This window comes from Chanos chanos, chromosome 12, assembly GCF_902362185.1.
Source record: "Chanos chanos chromosome 12, fChaCha1.1, whole genome shotgun sequence".
In the NCBI taxonomy this organism is placed as follows: domain Eukaryota; kingdom Metazoa; phylum Chordata; class Actinopteri; order Gonorynchiformes; family Chanidae; genus Chanos; species Chanos chanos.
The window spans coordinates 9,799,451-9,823,337 of NC_044506.1; the positions used below are offsets into that span (position 1 = coordinate 9,799,451).

At 42.0% G+C, this 23,887-nt stretch overlaps 2 protein-coding genes across 2 annotated transcripts in view; both read left to right on the top strand.

The window, feature by feature from the left end:
- The window catches only part of hivep1 (HIVEP zinc finger 1), a 45,925-nt gene extending 31,380 nt beyond the window's left edge, over nt 1–14,545 (top strand). The window contains exons 2-8 of the mRNA XM_030789499.1: nt 252–305; nt 4,012–9,803; nt 9,949–10,085; nt 10,199–10,374; nt 11,439–11,540; nt 12,557–13,086; nt 13,375–14,545. Coding sequence (XP_030645359.1) covers nt 252–305; nt 4,012–9,803; nt 9,949–10,085; nt 10,199–10,374; nt 11,439–11,540; nt 12,557–13,086; nt 13,375–14,520 — 7,937 coding nt within the window. The 3' untranslated portion in view covers nt 14,521–14,545. The remainder of the gene's footprint in view (nt 1–251; nt 306–4,011; nt 9,804–9,948; nt 10,086–10,198; nt 10,375–11,438; nt 11,541–12,556; nt 13,087–13,374) is intronic.
- A 2,940-nt stretch (nt 14,546–17,485) lies between these two features.
- On the top strand, nt 17,486–19,234 carry edn1 (endothelin 1). Its single transcript, XM_030789521.1, has 5 exons — nt 17,486–17,546; nt 17,931–18,081; nt 18,214–18,363; nt 18,577–18,681; nt 19,096–19,234. Exons 1-5 carry the CDS (start codon nt 17,486–17,488, stop codon nt 19,232–19,234), a joined length of 606 nt encoding a protein of 201 aa, XP_030645381.1.
- The last annotated feature ends 4,653 nt before the right edge of the window (nt 19,235–23,887 follow it).

Consider the following 23,887-nt stretch of genomic DNA (forward strand, 5'->3'; position numbering starts at 1 on the left):
ACAATTTACCTATTTAAGGGGCATATGCATAATGAGCCCAAAATGTCCATGTCTGTGAATGTATTTTTGTACCTCTCATTTTATCAGTATTGGTTTTTTTTTTCTTTTTTTTCTTGTGTTTTTTTAAAACACAACGTCCAAATGTGATATTCAAGCTTGATGTGCTGCATTTTCTTGCTTACATTTGCTCATTATAACCACCAAATCGTCTAAATTGTCCTCTCTCTTTCTTTTTTTTTTTTGTGTGGCAGATAAAATCGAAGAGGCACAGAAAGAGCTTAAAGAACCCAAGAGCACACAGAAAGGTAAGACTCAATGCTGCATAATGAGCCGCAGGAAGAGGAAATCATTCTTGAATGGACAGTCTTCGCTGGAATGTTGTCGTCCTGCTCCGCTGTGCTTCATTGTATCAGAACGTACAGGCACAAACCAAGCGCTTATCCTTACAATGGAAGTGTCTCTCATGGCTGTTAATGGAAAAACGCATTGGCCTCTTTGTGTGCAGATGGAGAGGCCATTGAAACTCTCTATTCATTACGGAGATTGCGTTTTCAAAGCAAAGCCGTTCTGGTCGTGGATCTCCTGCTCTGTTAATGAAAGAGCTCGTTCGGGATGTTAATGAGTTAAAAGGGTTAATTCAGGCATGACTCACGTACCTTTGCTCCACTGAGGTTTTAACATTGACATGCCAGCATCAGTTTTCACACATGCTATTTAATTGAAATTTACAGAGATCATAGCCCCTTTGGAAAGTTTCATAATCACTGCAGGTTGTTTTTTTTTTTTTTTTGCTGTGCTTATTTAAAACCATCGCGATTTCTCGCAAATTCCTCAAAATCAGGCTGAGCTCATGTACCCAAAAACAGATAAATTTCAAAAAAGTGCTGTAGTTCAACTTGTCATCTCCACCATAGTCTTTAAACACTTTTATTCTGCGCCTTCATTACCTCCGTGTAATAAATGCACAACACACACCCATTTGACAGTTACAGCTCATTAAGCAGACAAAAGTGAGGATGTTGTTTTGGGAAAGTGCTGTGGCTTCACCAAGCTTGAAATTGACCAGCCACACCTTCCAGCAGGGTCGTTTTTCTTCCTCCAAGAGATGGTTGTCTCTTTATATGTCGCCAGGGCTGTGCTTGTTCTGCGTGGGCGGTTCAGTGTTCCTGTACGGGGAGGGGGAAAAGAATTCCCAGAGTTTTCCACCATTTCCTTCAGTTGCGTTTACTCTGTGCTGATGTGTATTACCCAAACGTAATTGGACTTCTTGCTCTGTGAACAATTTTTTTTTTTTGACTCGCACAAAACATAAAACCCCCAGGATGCTAATTTACATGCTGTACAGTATATCCTGACCATTTATTACTTGATTTAACAAAGATGGCTGTTACAGAGAATAACATTTTAATGATGGCTCATTAAAATATTATAGAGGATAACATATATGTAGTCATGCCTTTTTATATGGGGGACACATAATGGTTCCGATTACATAGCTTTTATGATGTAAGTGGCTAAAGAAAGGAGCGTCATGTGTTTTTGGGGTCATGGTTAAGGTCATACATAAATGGCTGACAAACACTGATTCATGCTCCAAGGAGTTGGGAGTCATGTGCTGACCTCATCTGGCACAACAAACAGTATCTAACAAGGGTAGTGTTTCAACAGCACTTAAGCCTTTTTTGGTCAGAGGTTTTTCTCATGTATAGGGTTGGGTGGAGTTACAGTATGACTTAAAGTGAGAGGTGATCTAAGAATACTTAAAGCCCTTCTCTAAATGTGACGGCCCTGGATGTTGTCCTACCTGTCAATCATGTTCTAATCCTTGGAGCTTTGAGCATTTTAAAGGAGTTAAATAGTTCAGTCCATCAGTACAGCTCTGGTTTCATAAGAACACCCTCATGACTCCTAAAGAGGAATCCCAGGGCATTTTTCACTGACAAGTTCCCAGAATTTGTTCTCAGTTCATAAGTTTTTGGACAACTTTGGTTAAAGTGTGTGCTGCAAAGCACATTTGCTGCGCACCGAAAAGTTGTTTTTTTTTTTTTTTTGTTTGTTTTATTTTTTAAAGATCCAGGAAAGCAGTGTGCAGGGCATAGCCTACCTTACAAAAAAAAAAAAAAAGCAGAACTATATTTTGCAGTCAGTGGGGATTGCCTTCAAGCCAGGAAATGGTGAACAAGGAAACCACATTTCTCCACCTCTTGGTGCCAATTAAAACCATGGAGGGAAACCCCATTCAGGGCGGGACTGCTTCAGATGTGAGGTGTCCATAACTTGTTGTGTAACTGTTTGGTGTTGAACTTACAAAGAGGCTTCTGTATAACTATATTACCGCTGGGAGCTCAAGTGTGTTACGTTGCATGTAATATATGGTACTGTAAATTGATTTTTAGCCTTACTCCTTTCTCAGCAGGTACCTATGCCATATTAAGTGTGAGTTGTTTCATGCCAGACAGCAAATTAAATGCCATGCCGTTGCCTGGGGTCTTTGAATTAAGTACAACAAGGAGTGGACTTAATTACCTAATGCATACACATGCCTCAACACACACCAACCTTTCTCATAGGGCTGTTTAAATGTATACAAAAATACGGGTGGGTTACTGTGTGTTCAAATGAGCATATAGGGATATGGCTGAATTCTCCTCAGCAATCCACATAGTGATTAAGAAAGAGGAAATGCATGTGAGAGAGAGAACAGAGGGAGGGCAGGAGAAGGGAGAGGGAGAGATGGTGAAAGAGAGCAAAGTGAGTGGGTTTATATGTGGTGATGCGTGGGCCTCAGTAGCTTCAGACATGCTGCAGCTGAAGAGAAGTTGTCGAAGCCATAACAGAGAGCCTTAATCTGTGCGTTAGCCGAGAGAGACAGACAAAAAAAAAATTAAAGGTAATGGTACGGATTTTTGATCGGCAACTGAAAGACAGTGATCTCCTGCTACCTTAGTTTACCGTCATGAGCAGGTACAGTATAGTGCTTTCAGTCTGACAACAAACTGATAGTAAGTCTATGTTTCTATTCGTTGATCGCAATTGAACCATTAGTAACACTGTTGGCTAAACTGTAAATGTAATTTAAAAGGCTTCATTATGAATGTCTGTTTATTTATCGATTTGTATTTTTGGCATTTGTATTGAATGTGATGCATTATATTCAGCTTGCATAGTTTTAAAAAAGAGGAGAGAAGAACGGCTTGAAAACGGACATGTATAGGCTTCCAGATTTGTTTTGATGAAACTGTCAGGAAAACGCAAAAGGAATCCATGCATTGTAGAAGCTTATGTAACTAACCTCAGGTCCAGTTGATCAACAAAATGATGCTCAGGAACACAGTGGAAAAACACTGGCAGAGGACAACCCTTCGTCTGTTTTCCTTCATGCATGATATTTTTGTATTACGAACAGTATGACAGCTGTCATTTCTGTTTGGCTTATTTGAATTCTGGATTTAACATATATACAATATACATCATTTACACACACATGTATTTTTTTATCTGTATGTTGTGAGTTAATATGCAATATTAGATGAATTATCAAAGTATCAAAACTGAAGAGCCAAAGTGATTTCAATTAAAATCTCAACGTATGAATTATGGTCTTATATTTGGCGAGTCTCATTCAAATTATAAATGTAACGCTATACTAAAGATCTCACAATTAAAAAAAAAAAAAAAATCGGAAATTAATGTTTAACTTTTAGTAATAATTTGCTAAATCTTTTTATATTTTGGAGAATCACAGGAGCTTTGAACCAGCTGAACTTGAGTGGTTAAACACGTAACATGTTTTTTGGTTGTCAGTCTGAAAGAGATATTACTCACACTGTGTAGATTATAAGAAGCTGCTGATGCGACCAGGAGAAACACTTCAGACTGTGAAAAACTTAATCGAATCATAAGTAGAACATAATTGTCATTCATTAAATAACTGTACTAAGAAGGGATATATAACATTTAGGCATTAGATACTTTTTTTTTTTACATGAGTTTGTTGTATTTTTCACACAGGCATAAATGAAAGCAGCAGTAGGAGCTCAGAGGGAATTAAAGGGCTGAAGAGGAAAAAGATTGTTGCAGAAAACCAGCTAAAATATCCCAAGTCTCCAGTCAAGAAACCCTCCCAGACCAAGAAGTCCATTCCATCACCTCATGGTGCCTCATGCAAGGAAGCCACACCCTCGTACTCTTTTTCCAGCAGTCCATCACATACTGCTCAAACATCAGCCCAACACAAAGACACTGAGGATGATCAGCAGGTGGCGCTGTCACCTGGAACAGTAAAAGCGGAACATAAAGATTTGTCTCCTTCAGATCTGCAGTGTCCTGAGCACGCCAGTGGTGCAGATCAAACTGTTGCCAGCAAGTCTGTATATAAAGAAAACTGGAGTGAGAAAACTAGCAACGAAGGTGGATCTCCCTCACATTCAAGTGCTCCTTTAGAGGTTCTGCTTAAGGCTATGGAACCAGATTTTAATACACTGACAGAGAGAAAGAACAGCAATCCGGTTGGCCACCTTGGAAAATCTGACGCTATTGTTGCTGTCCCATCTGAGGTCTCTGTGGCCATGCCAGCTGTTAATGCTGGTCTTCAGTCTCAGCCTGTGCTGATGCAACCCTACAATGCAGCCAAACAACAGTTTTACACAAGTATCCCATCAACTGTACAAACTTGCACGCGTTCTTCTCTTCAACCAACCTCACAGCAGTTCCTGACGATGGCTTCTAATCGCCAACATGAAAAGCCAGGTCTCCCGAAGATTTATACTGCATTGCCACCTGCTAGTTTGACTCATGCGCCAGTTCCTTCAGGCTCCAGTGCTTTGCCTCAGAGTCAGCCACCAGTGGTGCAAACATGCCAGTCCCTTTCAGCCTCTGTCCCTAACCCTATCCAAGTCCCTGTCACTCCAGGATATAATCCTGTTCAGGTGGCAACTGTTGTCAACTTTAGTATGGACCAGATGTCTGGCATTACAGCAAAAGAACAAAAACCGAAAAAACAAGGGAAATATGTCTGTGAGTACTGCAGCAGAGCATGTGCAAAACCAAGTGTTTTACTGAAGCACATACGATCCCACACAGGAGAAAGACCCTATCCTTGTGTAACATGTGGCTTTTCTTTCAAGACCAAGAGCAATCTGTACAAGCATAAGAAATCTCATGCACATGCCATCAAACTTGGACTTGTTGTGAGATCAGACTCTGGGAGTGGATCAATGTCCCAGGAATCTGACAAAGCTCTAGGTACACATTCTGATGTGGAGGAAAGTGGTGAGAGTGATGAAGAAAGCAGCACAGCTGATTTAGACCCAGACTCCTCACAGAGCAGTGTGACAGCTTTGTCTGAGAGCAGTTTGCTCAGTTCAGGCACGGTACAAGGTAGCCAAGGTGAGGTAGAACACCCAGTGGTATTTGAAACTCTCAAACCATTGTCAAGTCAAAAGGGTTCTGAACCCAAAGTTACTGCTGCACTCCCTAAGGTAGTTGTATACCCTGTAAATGTATCACCTTTGCGGGCAGACAGTCCAAGAGTCACAGATTCCACCCCAGAACAGGCTACAGCTCAGAGACAAAGGGACTTTCAGACAGCTAACCTGAGATCCAATGTAACAGTCCTTTCTTCCCTTAAAGAGGTGGATTGTGTAAGCCCCTTACAGGACTCGATAAGCGAAGATGAGGATCAACAGTGTAAGTCACCACCTGGGGGCGGACATGCACAGCTACAGCGGCAACAAGCTACAGACTGTTCCCAGCAGCCCCAGGGAAAGTGTTTGTTGAGTCCACGTAGTTTAGGCAGCACAGACTCTGGTTATTTTTCACGTTCAGAGAGTGCAGACCAAGCTATGAGTCCCCCAAGTCCTTTTGTAAAGATTACTCCACCAACGGACATAGATCTAGTAAAAAATCCCCTTGTACTTTCTTCCCCTGTGGTGCCTACTGTGATGCACGTTGCCCCGGTTGAAAAGCCACAAACTGTACAAGGACAAATGCGGCCACCGCTGGAAGCTAAAGCTCTTTCACTAGAGGAGCGCATCTCAAAACTGATATCTGATAATGAGGCTGTGGTTGATGACAAGCAGCTAGATAGTGTCAAACCCAGACGGACTTCTCTCTCCAGGAGGGGCAGTATAGACTCCCCCAAATCTTACATTTTCAAAGACTCATTCCAGTTTGATCTGAAACCTATGGGAAGAAGGTCTAGTTCCAGCTCTGACATACCAAAGTCTCCCTTCACACCGACAGAAAAATCTAAGCCAGTATTTCTTCTCTCTGTTCCTTCTCAGTATCCACCCATGGACTGTTTACCAATAACGAGAAGTAATTCAATGCCAACCACACCTGGCCAATCAGCCATTCTACCTAATGCCACACCTCAACCTTACCCGCTAAGGATCTGCCATTCTTTTGATGAGAAAATGACTTCCCTCAATGATGATGTTTTTTCTCCAGCCCCTTCCACCCCTAATCCAGCTGTGCATCCTCGCACCTTAGTGCGGCAGATAGCAGTTGTCGAAGATCTGTCAACAAGTGAAGGTCACAGTCTCCCCTCTGTTCGTTCCATGGATGAAAGTCATGGACCAAGCATTTCTACAGAGATGATGCAAAGAAGTAAATCATTTGAGCATGGACCAGAAAGAAACAGAAAACCTCAGCAGAGCAAAGGGACAATGTATGAGTGTGAGACTTGCCGTAACCGGTACAGAAAATTGGAAAACTTTGAAAATCATAAGAAATTTTATTGTTCAGAATTACATGGCCCAAAAAACAAGCCTGTGGCTGTAAGAGAGACAGAGCAAGACGTTTTTGTGCGCAGTCTGCAACAGCCACTCGTGAGTAGAACGGCTGTTGTTCAAGGCATAGTCGATCAACCTTTAATGATCAGGAAAAGAAGGAAAATGAAAAGTGTTGGGGATGATGACGACCAGTCCCCCACTGAAACTACTCCTCCATGCTCAAGAAGTTTTGATTCCTGCCAAATACCAGCAAATGTGTTAAGTGGACCATATTCTCAGCTCACCCAACCTGTCAACAGCATACCTCAAGTAACTCAAGTACAACTGATTGCAAGAGGTGCAGACACATCTGATTTAAGACTGTCTCCAATAAGAGAGACTCAGATTAGCACCTCCACTAAAGATAGAGATTTGCAAAGACAAGGAAGTGGTACATCTGTTATTCGGCACACTAATTCTCTCAGCAGGCCAAATTCCTTTGAAACATCTGAGTCCATAGACCGATCATCACCGGTTGATCCTTTTGAAAAAGATACCCAGAATACAGTGAAAACAAATGTAGAAGCTTCAGGTAGCCAAGCCATGCAAAATTATCATGATAAAATGTCAACGCCCAAATGTTCCAATCATGACAAATTTGGAGTAGACCGTCACGAGGCTAGAACATCTGCAGTGTCCAGTGAACTTACCACACCAGTGCAGCAATCACGGTTAGTTCGCCAAAATAACATTCAAGTTCCCGAAATCCTAGTTACAGAGGAGCCTGACCGGGAGCATGAGAATCAGACGAATGAGTCAACAGACAAGCCACTGGAAGCATTTAATTGGCCTCAGAGAAGTGAAAGCCTGTCTAAGCTCCCAACAGAGAAGCTTCCCCCAAAGAAGAAGAGGATAAGACTGGCTCAAATGGAGCACTCCTCTGGTGAATCTAGTTTTGAGTCAAGTCTGTCTCGTAGTCTCAGCAGGGAGAGTAGCCTGTCACAGTGCTCCAGTGTCTCCGCCTCCTTTGATAGGGATGAGCCACCAAGGTCGGATAGTCCATCTCGGGTGGAGAGCGTTGGGAAATCATCGGAGGTTCAAGGGCCAGTGGGATGCAACACTCTCGGAGTTCCAGGAATGATGAGACGTGCTGCCTCAGAACAGATCAGCTGCACTCAACCATCAGTGGAAATTTCTTCTGACTACCGCAGCAAATCCTTTGATTGTGGCAGCATGTCACCCAACAGGTCATTGTCACCAATGGGAACTAGCTTGCCTAAAAATACCCAGCCTGCTTCAACGCCGCAGGTACCACTGATTGAGAGAAGAAGGGGTCCTCTCATGCGTCAAATGTCTTTGAAGATTGGACCAGAGACTCAGCCACATGTTGGAAAGCAAACTGTTGCACTCCAGAGGGCCCCCACAACCAACATGTTCTCTGTCTCCCAACAAAGGTTACAAAGTGTAAATAGAACTACACCTGTTCAGCCTTTGGTTTTACATTCTGGTGAGACACCACTGCAGAAGAATGAGCAGATGGTCCAAAGCATCAATCTGGGGAGCCAGACTCAGCATCCTCAAGTTCATGGTCTTCCTCACCCATGGCATCAGACCTCAAGGGTTGTAGCAGGCCAGAAAATCCAATCCTTAGTACACGTTGTGGCTAGTCAGACAGATGCTCAGAAATCTGTTGACATACAAAACAAGAGCACTTTTGTACCCAAGTACCAACTTCAATGCCCTGTCATGAAATCAAACCAAACATACTCTTTCACTGGCATGCAGGGTGCTCAAATAGCCTTACCAGTTATCACAATTCCGGTTGCTAATGAGATTAAAGTCTCAAAGTCCAATGATGGAAATCAAAATAACTATGTAGCAAGTCACCAGACTATACCCAATAAATCATCAGTTACCTTGCCTGTTGGTTTTCAAGCTGATGTCACTTCTCAAATTGTAGCAGGACCTACCCCTGTACCACAGATCCTAATCACACATGAACATACATACCCACCTTCTACCATGACTTGCAACACCAGTCTTTCTTCAATGCATGTTGTAAGCAGTGATCTGAAGCCCAGATCAGATATTCAGAGTGACAGACCACAAGTTTCTGTTGGCATTCAAATGAAAAACAGCAGCGAGTCCAACAACCAGAAACATAATAGCAATAGTCAAAGTACTCCCTCCCTTGGTTCATTGCACAGTTCTCAAAAATTGGCAGCAGTGAACCTCTCCCCACAGCAAGAGCCCATCGCCTCAAGTAAGCGTATGCTCTCCCCTGCCAACAGTCTGGACATCGCCATGGAGAAACAACAGAAGCGAGCCAAAGATGAACATGGCGCTGCTTGTCTTACCGATGGCAGGTCACTCAATTACCTGAATTCAAAGATGGCCGAGGTGACCAGGCAACGAAAATTAACACTGGTCAGACAAGTCTGCACGACTGAGCCTGTGGACAGCCCAATTGAAACTGATGCACCCGAGCAGTTGCAGGAGAGCACACAGGCTGATAAAGATTTGCAGACAATAGACCCCAAGTCTACAACGTCTGACATTACTGAAGAAGCTATGGACAATAAATCACCTACTACACCAGTTCAACACACACCAGCATCTACTATGTACTCTTCTCCTGGAATTCAAAGCTCACCTGTACAAGGAAATTCCTCCCTGAAGCCACAGGAGAAGCCAGAAGAGCAGCGTTGGACCCCAGTTAAATCACCTATAAGGCCCTCAAACTTTCAGGGACAAGTTAAATTGGCCTCTTCTGTTTCTGTTGTCAACACTCGAGACAGCCATCGCCTTTCTTTCCCCAGTTTGAAAACATCTACCACTTTCACCTGGTGTTACCTTCTGAAAAGGAAACCCCTGCATGTTCTGCAGACAGATCAGAGGATATCAGCATACTCTACCTGGGCAGTCAATCCAAACAATCCTAATCCACTTGGACTTCCCACGAAAGTGGTCATGTCTCTCTTTGACTCCAAACAGATTTCCAAAAAAATACACTACACCCAAGCTATAACAACAAGTTTGAAATCTGATATCTTGACTTACTCTGGGAAGTTGAAGGATGTCTTGCCAAAGGTAATTTTCCTTTTTTCTTTTCTTTTTTTCTTTTGCCAAAATCATTGATGAAAATCATAATCTGTTTTTATGTTATGACAAGGGCTTTTACTATTGAAACCATGAGCATTTTTAGTGATCCTCCAGTGTTATTATTCTTTTTCAGGGCTTGATTCAACAGAAGTCTGTGTCTACTGAGAATAATGTTAAAGCAAAACCAGAGACTCAGCCAAGCAATGAGTCAGACAGGGACTCAGCTGCATCCAAAGCTGAACCCCTGCGAGTGAAGATATTTGATGGAGGGTAAGTATTCTTGTCCCTTGCCTTTATTTTACTATCACCTCCAAAATATTTCCTAGAAATTTCCCACCCATGGCTCTTGGTCTTATGAGTTCTGTCCCATGCTATATCTTCAGCTACAAATCAAATGAAGAGTATGTGTATGTGCGAGGTCGTGGACGGGGGAAGTACATCTGTGAAGAGTGTGGAATCCGCTGCAAGAAGCCAAGCATGCTACGGAAACACATCCGTACCCACTCTGATGTCCGACCTTATCACTGCAACCAGTGCAACTTCTCTTTCAAGACTAAAGGTAGATACAAGCTCATTTGCTTTCAAATGAGCTGACAGCTGTGTTTCATATTCTTGAGTCTCATTTCCATGCAAAGTTATTAGCTTTTCTACTTCCATTTCTTTTACTCTCACCACATATTTCCTTTACACTTTATATATTTAATTGTCTGTTAGGAACCAGGTTTTTTTACTTTGTGATGGAGCCACATATTCTGTTAGCAACACTGACCACACTGCATGTTGTAGTGTAATAAAGTTGTAAACATTTATCTGCTTAATGGGTATTCTAATAGATGAGGGACAGGTCAGAAAGAAGTAATTCAGCTTTGCAAAATCATTTATAGCCATCTCTCAAGGTCAATAACCTATTGTTTACAGTGATTGGACACTGCTCTGGAGAGGCTTTAACCTTAATTATGGCCAATAAATTGGTTTTGCAAGCATGCTTAGCTCCCTATGAACTTTGGGAAACTACGTGATACATTAAAAAGGTAGTTTTATATAAAAACGACTGTTTACAGTGAATTTAAATGAAAGAATTCAAAATGCTTGCAATGTGGGAGAATATTTCTGGCCCATCTAATTGTTACCTGTAAAATTAATCAAAAGGGGGCTCTTTATGTAAAGGCAATCACAGCTGCGGTATGCTTCCTTGCAAAGCAATGAACATTTGGATTTTCAGTTTATGCCTGCAAGTGCAGTTCTGTACTTTCAATTTTTAGAGGATTATTAAATCCTTTGAAGTACAATTGAATTAATTTTTAAACCCATGCACTGGAATCATGCTTTCCACAGACCTTGTTTTCTGTTTATATGCCCACTATTTTTTAAGCCTGTGCCTCTCCTTGTCAAAAAAAAAAGGTTGGCATGAATCATTACAGTTGAACTTGTCTACCCACGCTGCACTCTGTAACAGCACACAGTGTCAGTACAACCCACGTTCCTTTAAGAACTTCTTCATCAGTTGCTCACCATTACATAGAGCCTGGGCCTATAGACATGTCTTTCTTACGTAAGCCCCTCCTCTGCTCTTTGTTCACCTCCCAACTGGATGACCCTGTAATCCCTCCTCCATTTGCACAGGAAACCTCACAAAGCACATGAAGTCTAAGGCCCACAGCAAGAAGTGTATGGAGATGGGTGTTTCTGTCAACCTTTCCGAGGACCAGGAAACAGAAGACCCAGGTAACATATAGGAAAATGCACGAAACACATGACGCTTTGCAGGTATTCGTGTCCTACTAGATGACAGTGGCGCATTTCACTGCTTTTAAAGTTCTATAAAGGTTGACGTCTTATACCCAGCCTACACTCCCATAGGTGTAGTATCTAGAATGCTATTTTTTCACAGCCTTAGTAAGAAATGCGTCATCTCTGTGCTGTCAATTGATAAAGTCTGCAAAAAACATTGAGAAATGCTATAGATTCACTACATGTAAAAAAAAAAAAATGTACACACACTCACATTTACTCACACTCCCACGCACTAAACTTGCATTTTCAATTTTAACCCATGCTGTCTCCAACAAATCAAGAAAGCAGTTGTTATGTTTACACCAGTTGCCTATGGATTCTGAACAGCCAGATCACCCATCCCCTTAATGGGTTTACTAATAATAACAGCAGCCATTAACTACAGATTGTCCCTGACTGTGTTCTGTGGATGCACCGATCAATAGCTGTGCCATGTTCTAATTAGAAATTCTAAACACAGCCTCTTCCCTTGTTAACTCTTAGCACATGTGGGCGGCACGCACGGCGTTTACAGAGAGGAAATTGCAACATCTAATTTTAGAGGAGAAAAAAGAGAAGCCAAGTGCTTTCTGTGGTCCCAGTTGCTCAGAGCATACTTGTTTCTTTTTCTCCGGAATGTTGGAGAGTTGCACAGCTCAAGCCTACAGTGTGGTCTTAAGTATTGGCATGTGGACATGGCTAACTCACATTTGAAATATTTATCCATCAGCTAGTCTTACTTTGGATGATGGAGAATTTGTTTGAGTCCATCAAGACATTTCTTTCACATTCTAAGTATCACATCTTGGATATGTTAGCAAAACACTTTTCTACAAGGTTATTTTACTTTAAGTTTTTTAAGTTTTGTGTTTTATGAACATGGATAGTTTATGAATTTCAGCTTTTATCTTGCTCAAATTTGGTTTAAATCTGAGTAAAGCAGTCAGTTTTGTTCATCACTTCCACAGGTGATAGAGGAAGAACAAGCAGTGCTGATCGCCCTGATTCAGATGGTGACGAGTCAGATGGTCCTGACGACGAGGATAACGATGGCGAGGAGGAGGATGAGGAGGACAGCCAGGCTGAGTCTGGACTTTCTGCCACTCCTTCCATCTCTGCCAGCCCACAGCACATGCCCTCCGCCCAGCCTGACACAGCTCCCAGCTCTCTCCTTGCTCAGATGTCCATAAGTCCGGGCCTGGCCCCACACCCTCAGCCCCCCGTCACCGATTCCCAAACCTCAGACACAGATTCTGTTGCCATGATGAGTCCCGTCTCATTGGTCAGGCAGATGTCAATCTCCGCCTCCTGCTCTAGCCCTGGTCCCATTCCCTTCTCTTCCCCCCTGGCCCCCGCCTCCGACTGCCATACCTCAGATACTGAGTCGGTCCATATGATGAGCCCAGTTTCTCCCTGCAGGCAGATGTCCATCGACTATCCCGACTTTGACGTACCCCCTAGTCCCCCAGTGCTGGGCAAGGGCTCCAAGCTTGGTCAGGTGAGACCTGTGTCCTCCCTGTCGTTGTCTTTCCCGTCCTGTCTTCCTATCTCCATACATGTCCCATACCAATACCCGTCTCCATACGCATACCCATGCCTTGAGTCTCGCATGCCCGGCACCTCTGCAAAGCTGCTATGAATGCATGAAAAGGTGAATAGATTTCTAACACATAGAAATAAACAGCTTTTTGTACCTTGTCTGTATGTGACTTTGTCTGTTTATTTCAATCGACTACACTAGCATGTATCGTCCCTGTCTAATTAATTAGCATTGTTTTTCTTACAGGCTGGACCGGCTAATTCTGCAGCACACCCTATTACTGAGTCAAATGGCAACGTTGACCGGGGCACACAGACGTCTTCCTATGCCCCTCTTCAAAGCCCCTTACACTTTCCCACCCAGAGTCCAGTACTTGAAACTAGGGCTGGGGCCCCCACACACCTCTTTAGCCATCTACCCTTACACTCCCAACAGCCTGCACGTTCCTCTTACAGCATGGTACCTGTAGGTGGTATTCAGCTGGTACCTGCTGGCTTGGCTGCCTACTCCACGTTTGTGCCTATCCAGGCAGGACCTGTTCAGCTAACCATCCCAGCTGTCAGTGTCATCCATCGCAACAGCAGCCCCCTCCCTGCACCAAACACCCCTCCTCAGCCTGAAGGATCCCCTACACAACCACTTGTGGTCCAAGAGCCAGTTAGCAGTGTCCTGCCATGTTTTCCACTAGGCCAAGTCACTAGTCTCCAAGCCCTCAGTGCTCCCCAAGCCTTGCAGCCGGTCAGCTTAGAGACACTCAGTGTTGTGGGGCTGGCTAACTCTGGGCTTGCGCCAACACAGCTTGTCCCGCAGCAGAGCCTGGCGCTAAATGCCACTCTTGGTGTGCAGGTATTAGCTGCCAGCCCAGCTCCTCAGAGCAGCACTGCATCCCAGACTCAGATCCCAGGTCTTCAGATCCTCAACATTGCTCTGCCTACACTTATTCCATCGCTTAGCCCTCTCTCGGCCCTCAGCCCACTCCCTATGGCCACAGATAAACCCTGCAGTCCTGAGGGCGTGGGATCTGTCCCTGCCCATGCTGCAGAGTCCCCACCCTCAGCCGGTGCCACCATGGCAGTGCCAGTATCACCTTCCAAAGTAAGCAGCTCTCCTGATGCAACCCCTCAGTCCAGGCCAGACTCAGGGCCTGGAGGTGTTGTCACTCCCAACACCGATGCAGGGGAAAAGCCTAAGTCACCACCAGAACCTCATCCTTCTTCCTCCTCCCCTGCTACACCTTCCTCCACTGAAAGGGGCACAGAAGCTTTGCACAGGGCACCAGAAGGAGGAAGTGAAAAGAAGCTCCCCCGGCAGCCTCTTTCCATGCGACAGGCAACTGACGAAGACAACGAAGCCTCTAGTGATGATGAAGACAGACTTGTCATTGCTACCTGAAAGCCCCTTGACAAAGCTCTTCTCTCTTTCCCTTTTTCTCTCTATATTTGTTTTTTCTTTTGTCTATTTTGTAAAACATTGTCACTTTGTAAAAGAGAAAAACACTTCAGGGGGTCAACTCTGTAGTTTTGCAGATTACCTCTAAAAGCACATTTTCTGACATTCATTTGTATGTGCAATCATTATTGATGATGATGACCAATCATTTTATTTTTTACCTTTTTTTTGACAGTTTCTCTCTCTTGCTCTCTCTCTCTGTTTCTTTTTCTTTCTTTCTTTTCTTTTTTTTTTTGTAAATGTTGTATAGACAATTGTGCCTTTTGAAGTTTCTTGTTTAGGAACCTGTACATAATACCATATAAATCCAGTAGTTGCTTGTGTTTAATTAGATGCAATGGAAATTAAAACTGAATATGGAGGAAAAATCTGTTTTATTTTGAAATGTTTTATGTCAATCGTAAATTTATGGAAAAACTAAATGTTGTACTGATATATGAACATTTCTATGGCTTTTGGGCAATGTTTATGTGTACAGATGTTGTGTTCAACTATTTATTATGTTCCATCTAGTGCCCATTTTGATCTCCATAAGTCCATAGGTATGTGTAAACTGGTGGCTTTACATTGCTGTATCTATACTATCAACTGTATCAGTAAAACTTTGTTTACAAATCTACACACGACTGTTCTCCTTCACTGAAACTCACAAGGATCTGCAGTGCAGACCTAGAAGTTTTCCTAATCAGTCCAATCTATGTTCTCGCCCCCAGGGCCTTTAAAGGTATAAAAAAAACCCACACTGCAGTTTTTCGTCAGTAATGAGAGACCTCCGAGGGCAGGGAACTACGTCACCAATCTTACCCCTAAGACAGCAGAGATTTCATTGACTGCGACTTCATGCTTGTCTCTAGAGGTTCCACAAAGAAATCCTCATTACCCCTGCCTACCAGTGACTCATTCATCTTGACTGTGCCTAGATGGTGTCTGAGCCTCTTTATGTCGAACCAACAGAGACTCCTAATGGACATGGGTTTACACTGCACTGGCTTAGTTTTCACTGGAGTAGGCATAGACTGCGGCGGCAGGTGGGTGGAGAGGATGTTGCCTAGTTACCAGGCCTTTGGTGCATGTGAAAGTGTGGGTGAGAGACTCTGACAGCCTAAGAATATTTACCTAATCTAAGCTGCCTGCATCAGATACCCTCAGATAATGGCAATGCATTGCTGTACCTTGTGCGAATGGAAATAAATGTAGAACATCAGATACTGATTACAACTCAACAGAGTGCTTCTTTCTAGCTCTCTTTCCGTTTTATCCTCACTGTGTTGAAGCAGTCTAGGCTCTCCCACAACTCCTCTCTCAGAATGTTTCTTTGTCCAATGGAAAGTATAACACTATCCCCTGATTAGCGGTGGTAGAATGATGTTGAGCAAAGTTTTACTGCACTTTTTCCACTTCATCCCTCCAAACAAAATTTTCCATCATTAGCAAATGAGCTTGGTCCTATTCGTTCTTTGTAGGTCGATAATATTTGGTAGAAGAGCTTTAAGTGATACCATTAGTCAAAGGTATCTTGAAAAAGAAAAATGACTACACAGGCAAGGTCCATGTGGGTGATAGTAACACTTTGAAACAAGGGAGCGAAAAACAATGATGATTCACTTTGTAATGCCACCCTCGACTGTATACAGCCCCCCACCTACAGAAGCAGTTTAAGAGACCACGCCCACACTGTATTTTCATAATTACCATAATACTTCTTTATTCTTACCCCCCCCTTCTGATGAACTCCCTTGCTCAATACATCGGCCCCTAATCAAAGTTAATTTACCAAAACGACAGATCCGTCCCACCGATCCTTAAATATGTATTTATAGTGTGAATGACACAATTCTTGAAATTACTGAGTTCCATGGGATTTCCTTTTGCGTTAATGTTCAATCCAAGCCAAGAAGACTTGTATCTATTGTACTTGCACTGTTATCGGTATAAAGGGTTTCAGTGTAAGGTGCTGTAATTTGCAGATCTTTTGTAGTCCCATTAGCATACACCATTTCTCCAACTAAGAAAAAGACATCAAGTGACGGAGAGCTTAAGTCAGATGATGGTCATAGTTTATTGCTATTGAATGCACCTGGGGTAGTAAAATATAACTGTTAGTTAGTCACCCACGGGGCACCGTGCCACTCACGAGCCTAGTAAACGGTTACATTCACAGGCGCAAAATAATTATTGAACTCAGTTACTTTACCATGGTAATTAAAAATATTCTGCTTTTAAACTTATGTAATATTTTGAATTTATGAAATTTTTTTTGCATAATAAGAATCTTTTTTCTGTAATTCTTTCAGCAGTAGCTAGACGTTATAAGCGTGTGACTGGAAAGTCTTTCATGTTTTCACGTTTTTCATTTAAAACCACGTTGATTGGTCACGATGTCCCTACTCAGTGCTCTATCAAGTCTACCACGAGAATTAAACTGAGGCAGGACCACACTTGGCTTGTTATACTAGGCTGCCATCTGCCGACGCGATAGCTGAATGTCGACGCTGGGTAGACCCCTACATTTAACTTGGCTCGAGTTGCATCCCGTCGTCTCCATCCTTCGGACTATAGGAATACAAAGTTCTTATCTCGGTCTACACGTTGCTTGTCGGTAACTATTCACAAACAGCATTGTCTTCAAATGAACCAGAGGACAAAATTGTTTACACGCGACTGCAGGGCGCGAAGGGGGAGGAGGTTTGTGGCGGTATATAAAGGATCTTGTAGAAGCATGTGTGGAATTAGGAACGGCGATTGAAGTGGAGCACTTTTACTCTTATTTCAGAGGTTTATTGCAGTAATCTAAGGGGCGTGCAACTGCTTCGCATTTAATTTATTTGCTTGCATTACTGGACAACCACACATCGGGCAAGGTTATTATTATTCTGTGGACGGTGAAGTTGAAGAACTTTTTTTCATAATGGAAATACGGATAATTTTCCCAATGCTGTCAATGTTATCATCAGGACTTTTTCACACAGGTATTTTGTTTGAAGTAATGTTTTTGCTTAACATGGTTAATACTTTTAAGGCGTTAGAAAATGTCATACCTAGTTTTTTTGTACAAATGGTAATGATGTTAATGGCAGTAAATTAAGGGAAATGTTCCAGGACACCCAAATATAGCCAAGTCAAGTTTTAAACATGAAATCATTAGAGGACCCTTGCAAACCACAGAATAAGCAGTGTCAACGAACTTGTTACAAATGGGGATAGTATATTTTCATTTATTTCAGAAAACTTTTTTTGTCTTTTGCGGTTGTATTAGTAGGTTGTCTTCTTCACTTGAATTATAGTCACAGTCATGGCAAGCAGATTTTTTTTGACTGGACTGTGAAAATGAAAATCTTACATCTTGTCTCTAGTTGCACCGGCTTCTTTGGGAGAAGACGCTGTCACAGCCACCTTAACCCCCGCGCGACACTCCAGGACGAAGCGATGCTCTTGTGCAACATTCCTTGACAAAGAATGTGTTTACTTCTGTCACCTGGACATAATTTGGGTCAATACTCCAGAGTAAGTACTTTTACCTCTACTAATAGTACAAGAATTTATGTATTAAGCAAGAAAACCTTAATAAATGTAAGAACATCCATATTATTTCGTTATTACGACTTGTAAGTAATATTTCTTTTTTTCTCGCTTTAGGCGCACCGTGTCCTATGGACTGGGTAGCGCACCTCGAAAGAGGCGATCTGTGAGAGGATTGGCTTATTCCACTCAAAGTCCGCGCTGCAAATGTCTGGACAATAAAGACAATACTTGCGCGGACTTCTGTCAGCCAGCACCCTCATTCAGGTAAACGAACCCAAAGCTAACCAAGTACGATCTGATATCGAAGATATCCTCTTAAGGCGAATAAACTGGAATATTTGTTGTTTTAAACGTTTAGAAACTTTTTTCACTTTAAATCTCACGTTGTACGCGTTTGGTCACGTCTACAGAGTTGATAGTGCGTCGGGAAAAGTTCACTTTTCAAATCTTGACGTGTGTACTCTCTCTCTCTCTCAGGTACAAGGCAGCGCCTGACAAGGTGATCCTTGACGCCCAGGGCGATGACTGTGCTGGGAAACAGTGTAAATATAACCTGGCAGCCAAGACTGAGAGGATTAAAAGGTAAGAGAAACCACTAAGACAGAGGGAAGCGAATACCTTAAGTCTATTTGCAAAATAAATGGGGGTGATAATTATACATGAGACTTATGTAGCCTCGTCTCATGAGATATAATCATGCACAATTCCCATTTGTGCTATACACCTCTGAGGCTATTAAATAACAAGGTGGGTTAGATTGAATATTTCAGGAGGAATAAAATGAAAACGAAACTATTTGAAATTCCGTGAAAAATTCCTTGAGAAATTAAGGAAGAGGTGGTTAGGGTTAGGGTTAGGGTTAGGGTTAAAATTTCAACCTTTAGTGTCTGTTCTGATCAGAGCGAGTTCTGATTTTTCCACTTCCCTTTGATCGGCCCCAAGCGACAGAGCTTTGCCAGTTGTACTATTGCTTAGTTTGCTTTCTTCTGTCACCAGGCTGAGGGAAGAGAACCAGAAAACTGTGGACCCCTTAGCGCTCAGAACCACAAAGAAAGTCCGCCTACTGCTGGAGAAGTGGAGACTGGGACAGCACCACCGGACACGAGCCTGGGAGCCTGAGAACGCCACTTCTTAGTAACCTGACAAATGCTCTAATGCTTTGTCACTCCATATAGAGCGAGAGGTTACCAAAGCCAAAAAAAGTTCCTCATCATCAGTCTATCAGTGGGTAACCCTATACTGTCCTTCACCGAGGTGTGATGGAGAGAAAAAAAAAACAAAAACAAAAAACTCTCCAGGGCACCCTCATGTGAACACAGTTGTTTGTCAGTTCTCCGAGATGCTGAGTAAACTGAGGCAGACTGCTGAAATGCCAAGAGACCAGGATCAATCCTATGTCAGTAAGAAGAGTCTGAGGATATATCTGATATATCACCAAGGAGTAGGATGAGCCACTTATTTAAGAACTGGAAGAAAAATGGCTTCAAACAATGCTTTGTGCCTTGTAGTTGTGCTTTGTGTTTTTGAATGTAACAGACTAAAAATTCTCCGTAATGGCACTCCTTCAAAATGATATTTGACACTAGCTGATCTGTAAACCAGTGATATAACCCTGTTCCAGAAGGGGACACGAAAAGGAGCTTGATACCACACCATGGAGAGAGACATACATAACCCCTGGGGTTAGAAAACAAGGCTTGAATATTCTAAGTGCAACCAAACGATCTATGAAAGGCAAGGCCTAACGGACAATGAGGTGTGAGCACCAAGTTCTCCAGTGACTTTGAGTTTAACCCAGTAGCAGATCTCTCCTTTATCATCTCAAACGCGTCAAGTACTCTTTACATGCAGTGTGATGACAAGGCTCTGAGATTGTTTTACAACATTTCATGTATTTTTGGCATTTATGTTAAATATGCACTTTTCCATCAGCCATATTGGCAGAGAAGAAAAAAAAAAGCTGTTATTTCTGTGAAATGCTACACTTTCAATGCCATGTCTGTGGCATATGTTTTAGAAAATAAATAATAATTAACCTTATTTAAACCTAATCGCTGTGGTTTGTCTCTTATTTGTCGCTGATACTGCCATCGAGTGTGAAGCTATGTAGGGTGTCATACTGTCATTAGAGGTGAAGCCATTAACCCATATAATTTAAGTAGGTTTCTTAGGAAAGTCACCTTAAACCTTTAACGGTTCATTGAGATCATGAATACCAGAAGGAAAGCGGTATAAAAAGGTTAAAACCCTCTGATCATTTTAAGGAAAGTACATTATAAGTGAAGTATTATGGGTAAAACTCTTGAAAAAGCAAATGGCTATAATTTTAGTTTACTGACAGGTTGCTTGTCAAAAATGAATGTGTTCTTTGGTGCTGTTTCATAAAAGACCACCTACGTGCAGCATAAATCAGACATATCTCTTCGACATACCTTTCATAGTCTTTATGAATCAAATGTAGCTCTTAGACATATCTTTCATAGTCTTTGCCTCTTGAAATTTAATTTCAGCTTCATCAGTAGAGTACAAAGAACAAAGGTGAAAACCCTCTTGATTTCAGTTCCATTCAAAAAGTTATGACAGTTCTGGCCAGTGCATTAGGCCAAGACAAATTCATCCTGTTTAACTGACTTTACGGATGTAATTAATATACAGTCTATTAGCAGAAGGACATAGCAACTCAACTAAGGATGAATAGCTTAAAACCCTAATTGGAAGTGTCTTTTTACTGAATACGTTTGAACAGAGAGCTCGTTCATCATGGATTTTGAGTGTCAAGACTTTTGTTTCTTGCTTGCAAAAAATTCCACTTCTCCCCCACAGTCTTAACGTAATGGAACCATGAGAATGACTGACTGACACCAAAAGCACCTAAATCAATTTTTCATGACCTTAGAACTATGTTTGACCCTGACTGTCAGACACAAAACATGCAACCCTAAAACTATTTAGAGGGATCTTTCTTACCACAATTAAGTATGGCATGCCTTGACAAATTACGTTGAGCTCCCATAAATAGCTCTGTTTGGGACTGATACAACTGGAGATGGAGGGGAGGTTTAAACATCACAACTAAAGGGCAAAACACGTATCAACACACTTTCTGTTTGTCTGTGTGATAGACAAATGCATTAACCTAGGAAATCAGTAAGAACATTACACTGTCCCAGTCAGACAAGAATTCGTTCAAAGACTGTAACATGAGACTTTTAGGCTATGGTTGATGCAGTTTGCAGATATGATATGATTTTTCTCCAACCCCTGAGTTTGAACACAAATTTTATGATACTCCTGAGCTCTCGTCGACCTGTGCTCCATGGTACGTGAAGGATTCTACCTGGACACAGAAAAGGTTAATAACTCCCTGCCAGGACCTAATGCTCTCCACAAAGGCCGTGTCCTGCTGAGCTATGCTCTCTATGCACGGGAGTCCCCTGAGACAACAACACTGGCGTAAAGTCATTAGTGTTTTGAATAGGTCCTGAACACACATAATAGCCCATTACACCGCAAGGAATCTCCTTGACGAGGTTGGAATTCAGAGCGCATGAGATGAACAATGGTGGTAGCGTCAGGGTGGGGCAGACACGATCGAGCCTCTGACGTCCCAGATTGCTGCTCCTGCTGCCGCTGCCGCTGTTGCTGCCACCACCACCCTCGGCTACCTCCACACGCCCTGTTCTCAAAACCCTGCCTTTTTGCCCTATTGCCTCAGTACAAAATATTGGTTTTATTACATGGTTCTTCTTTGAGGCCAAATCCAACGGAATTTCCATTGAAGAAAAGCCAAGGTGATTTTTTTTTTTTTTTTTTGCAGCTGCTACAAGATAAGACAGAAGAAAATAGAGTGAGAGACGTCCTGACAAATCAGTATTGTACAGAGGCCAAAGCATTTTTTATTAACACTTTGCTTTCTTCTTTTTATAGCTACTATGATGCTTTGTTTCAGTATTTCTTTCACTATGTTGCTTTTCATTACATCAGAAATCCTTTGTTGAACTTATTCAACCTACATAACTGTTAAAACCTCTAAAGAGGCCTTAAAGAGGCCTCCATGCTCACTATTTCCCTAAATTGACAGAGTGAACTGGGAAAAAGACTAAAAATTATTTTGTGAAAGTAATGTAGGATTAGAGAGTTGGACGGATCTGCTTGCTACGCTAATATGTCTGCTACTGTCAGTCCACCTGGCTCAGGGTGATGACACACTTTTCAGAGAACCAATTATGTGAATCTGCACAGAAATCAGTCAGCACGCTGTCTGCGTGCTATAATCCCCCTTCTCAGCACCAGGCAGACAAATGCTGCTATGCCCCTCCAGTCATTTCTATCAAGAGCAAAACAACCACGAAAAGGCATAATGGAATATCCCTAAAAAACATTTTCAGGATTCCTGTGTGTCAGATAGCAATTTCAGGGAGTCAGATTAACATGGATGTACTTTTTTTTCCCTTCTTCTTCTTTGACTACATTTGATATCAAATTTAAACTAGTTCAGCAATGAAGACATAACGTGGATAAATGTGGAATAGTTATGTCGAGTGAAAGTGAACATGCTAGTCAAATAATAATAAAAAAAAATATATATATATATATTTAGGATAGATTTTCAGACTCATTGATACATACTGAGTCCAATTAAGCATCCCAGCTGAAGCTCCCTCTCTGTCTATCAAGAAAAAGCTTAGCAGTAGAGAACTTGCTCCAGGTAATGTATTCCTTCAAACTTCTGGGGTATTGCAAACACAACAGAGTGTTTTTTATCTCTTGCAAATTGAAGGATTAGAAAAGCATTTGCTACAGTTTAACAAGTCAGTCAGTGTAAACTACTGAGCAATTGAGCATTAAAACAATCCATCAGTTAGAAACACTTAACCTCAGTGTTCCCATTTGTAAATATTTAAAAGAACAACCGGATTAATGGTATTATGTTAAGGTTTCCACAGGAGCCAATAAATGGTGTATCAATGGATAAAGTGATGAAAGACCTGGGAAAGTGACAGTTAATGACTTAGCATGCGTGGCTAATACACTGTGCTATGGGGCCTGATCCAGTGTTTTTGTTTGCTTAACATTCCTTTCAAGGCTTATTTGTGTACATTGCTAGGCAGTTGAAGATTAAACACTTGCTTCTGTTACTAAGATGGCTTCAGAGGCAAAAAGCTTAACATCAGAACTGTCGATTACGTGGTGATAAAATGCCTTAACTTAACACTCGTGTTTTTAAGGTGAGGTTTTGAGGTGAGGTTAAATCCTTCTCTTTACTCAGGCAGCTGTAACCAAATGCTATTCAAGATTGTTCAGTGATGACTTGGATGGGTTAGGCACTTTAGGTTTGGAAGCACATGTAACTTAATTCCTCAGTTTACTTGATCATACATTATCTCTTTTCACAAATGATTAAATTTTCGGTAATAACTGAATAAGACTAAAGAAAATCCTGAAATTCCCACATCTCTTACCATTTCCTGGCGTTCTGATGGATTCCTCTTGTAAGAAAAATTCCCAGGAGTAACAGTTCTTAACTGCATAGTGAATCTTTTGTCCAGACAATCCGACACAGCTAGTCCACACCAAGTGACAACAATTCTGAGGCACTGAACCATTGCAATAACATTCCACGCAAGTATAACCAAAGGTTCTAGTTTGTTCTTGGATCTGATTACAGTTGGACAACAGTCTCAGATTCTTTCATCTCGTACACTAGCCACACAGATGATCCACACAGTTAACTCATTATCAAGGCTTGTTTGTTTAATACAGCCAATCAAACGCCTTCTTTGGGTCA

Excerpts from the sequence above, each read along its gene's own strand:
- edn1 (XM_030789521.1), top strand. The coding sequence starts at position 17,486 with ATGGAAATACGGATAATTTTCCCAATGCTGTCAATGTTATCATCAGGA. Across the intron at positions 18,082-18,213 it reads ATTTGGGTCAATACTCCAGA|GCGCACCGTGTCCTATGGAC; the intron begins GTAAGTACTTTT and ends TTCTCGCTTTAG. Across the intron at positions 18,682-19,095 it reads AAGACTGAGAGGATTAAAAG|GCTGAGGGAAGAGAACCAGA; the intron begins GTAAGAGAAACC and ends TTCTGTCACCAG.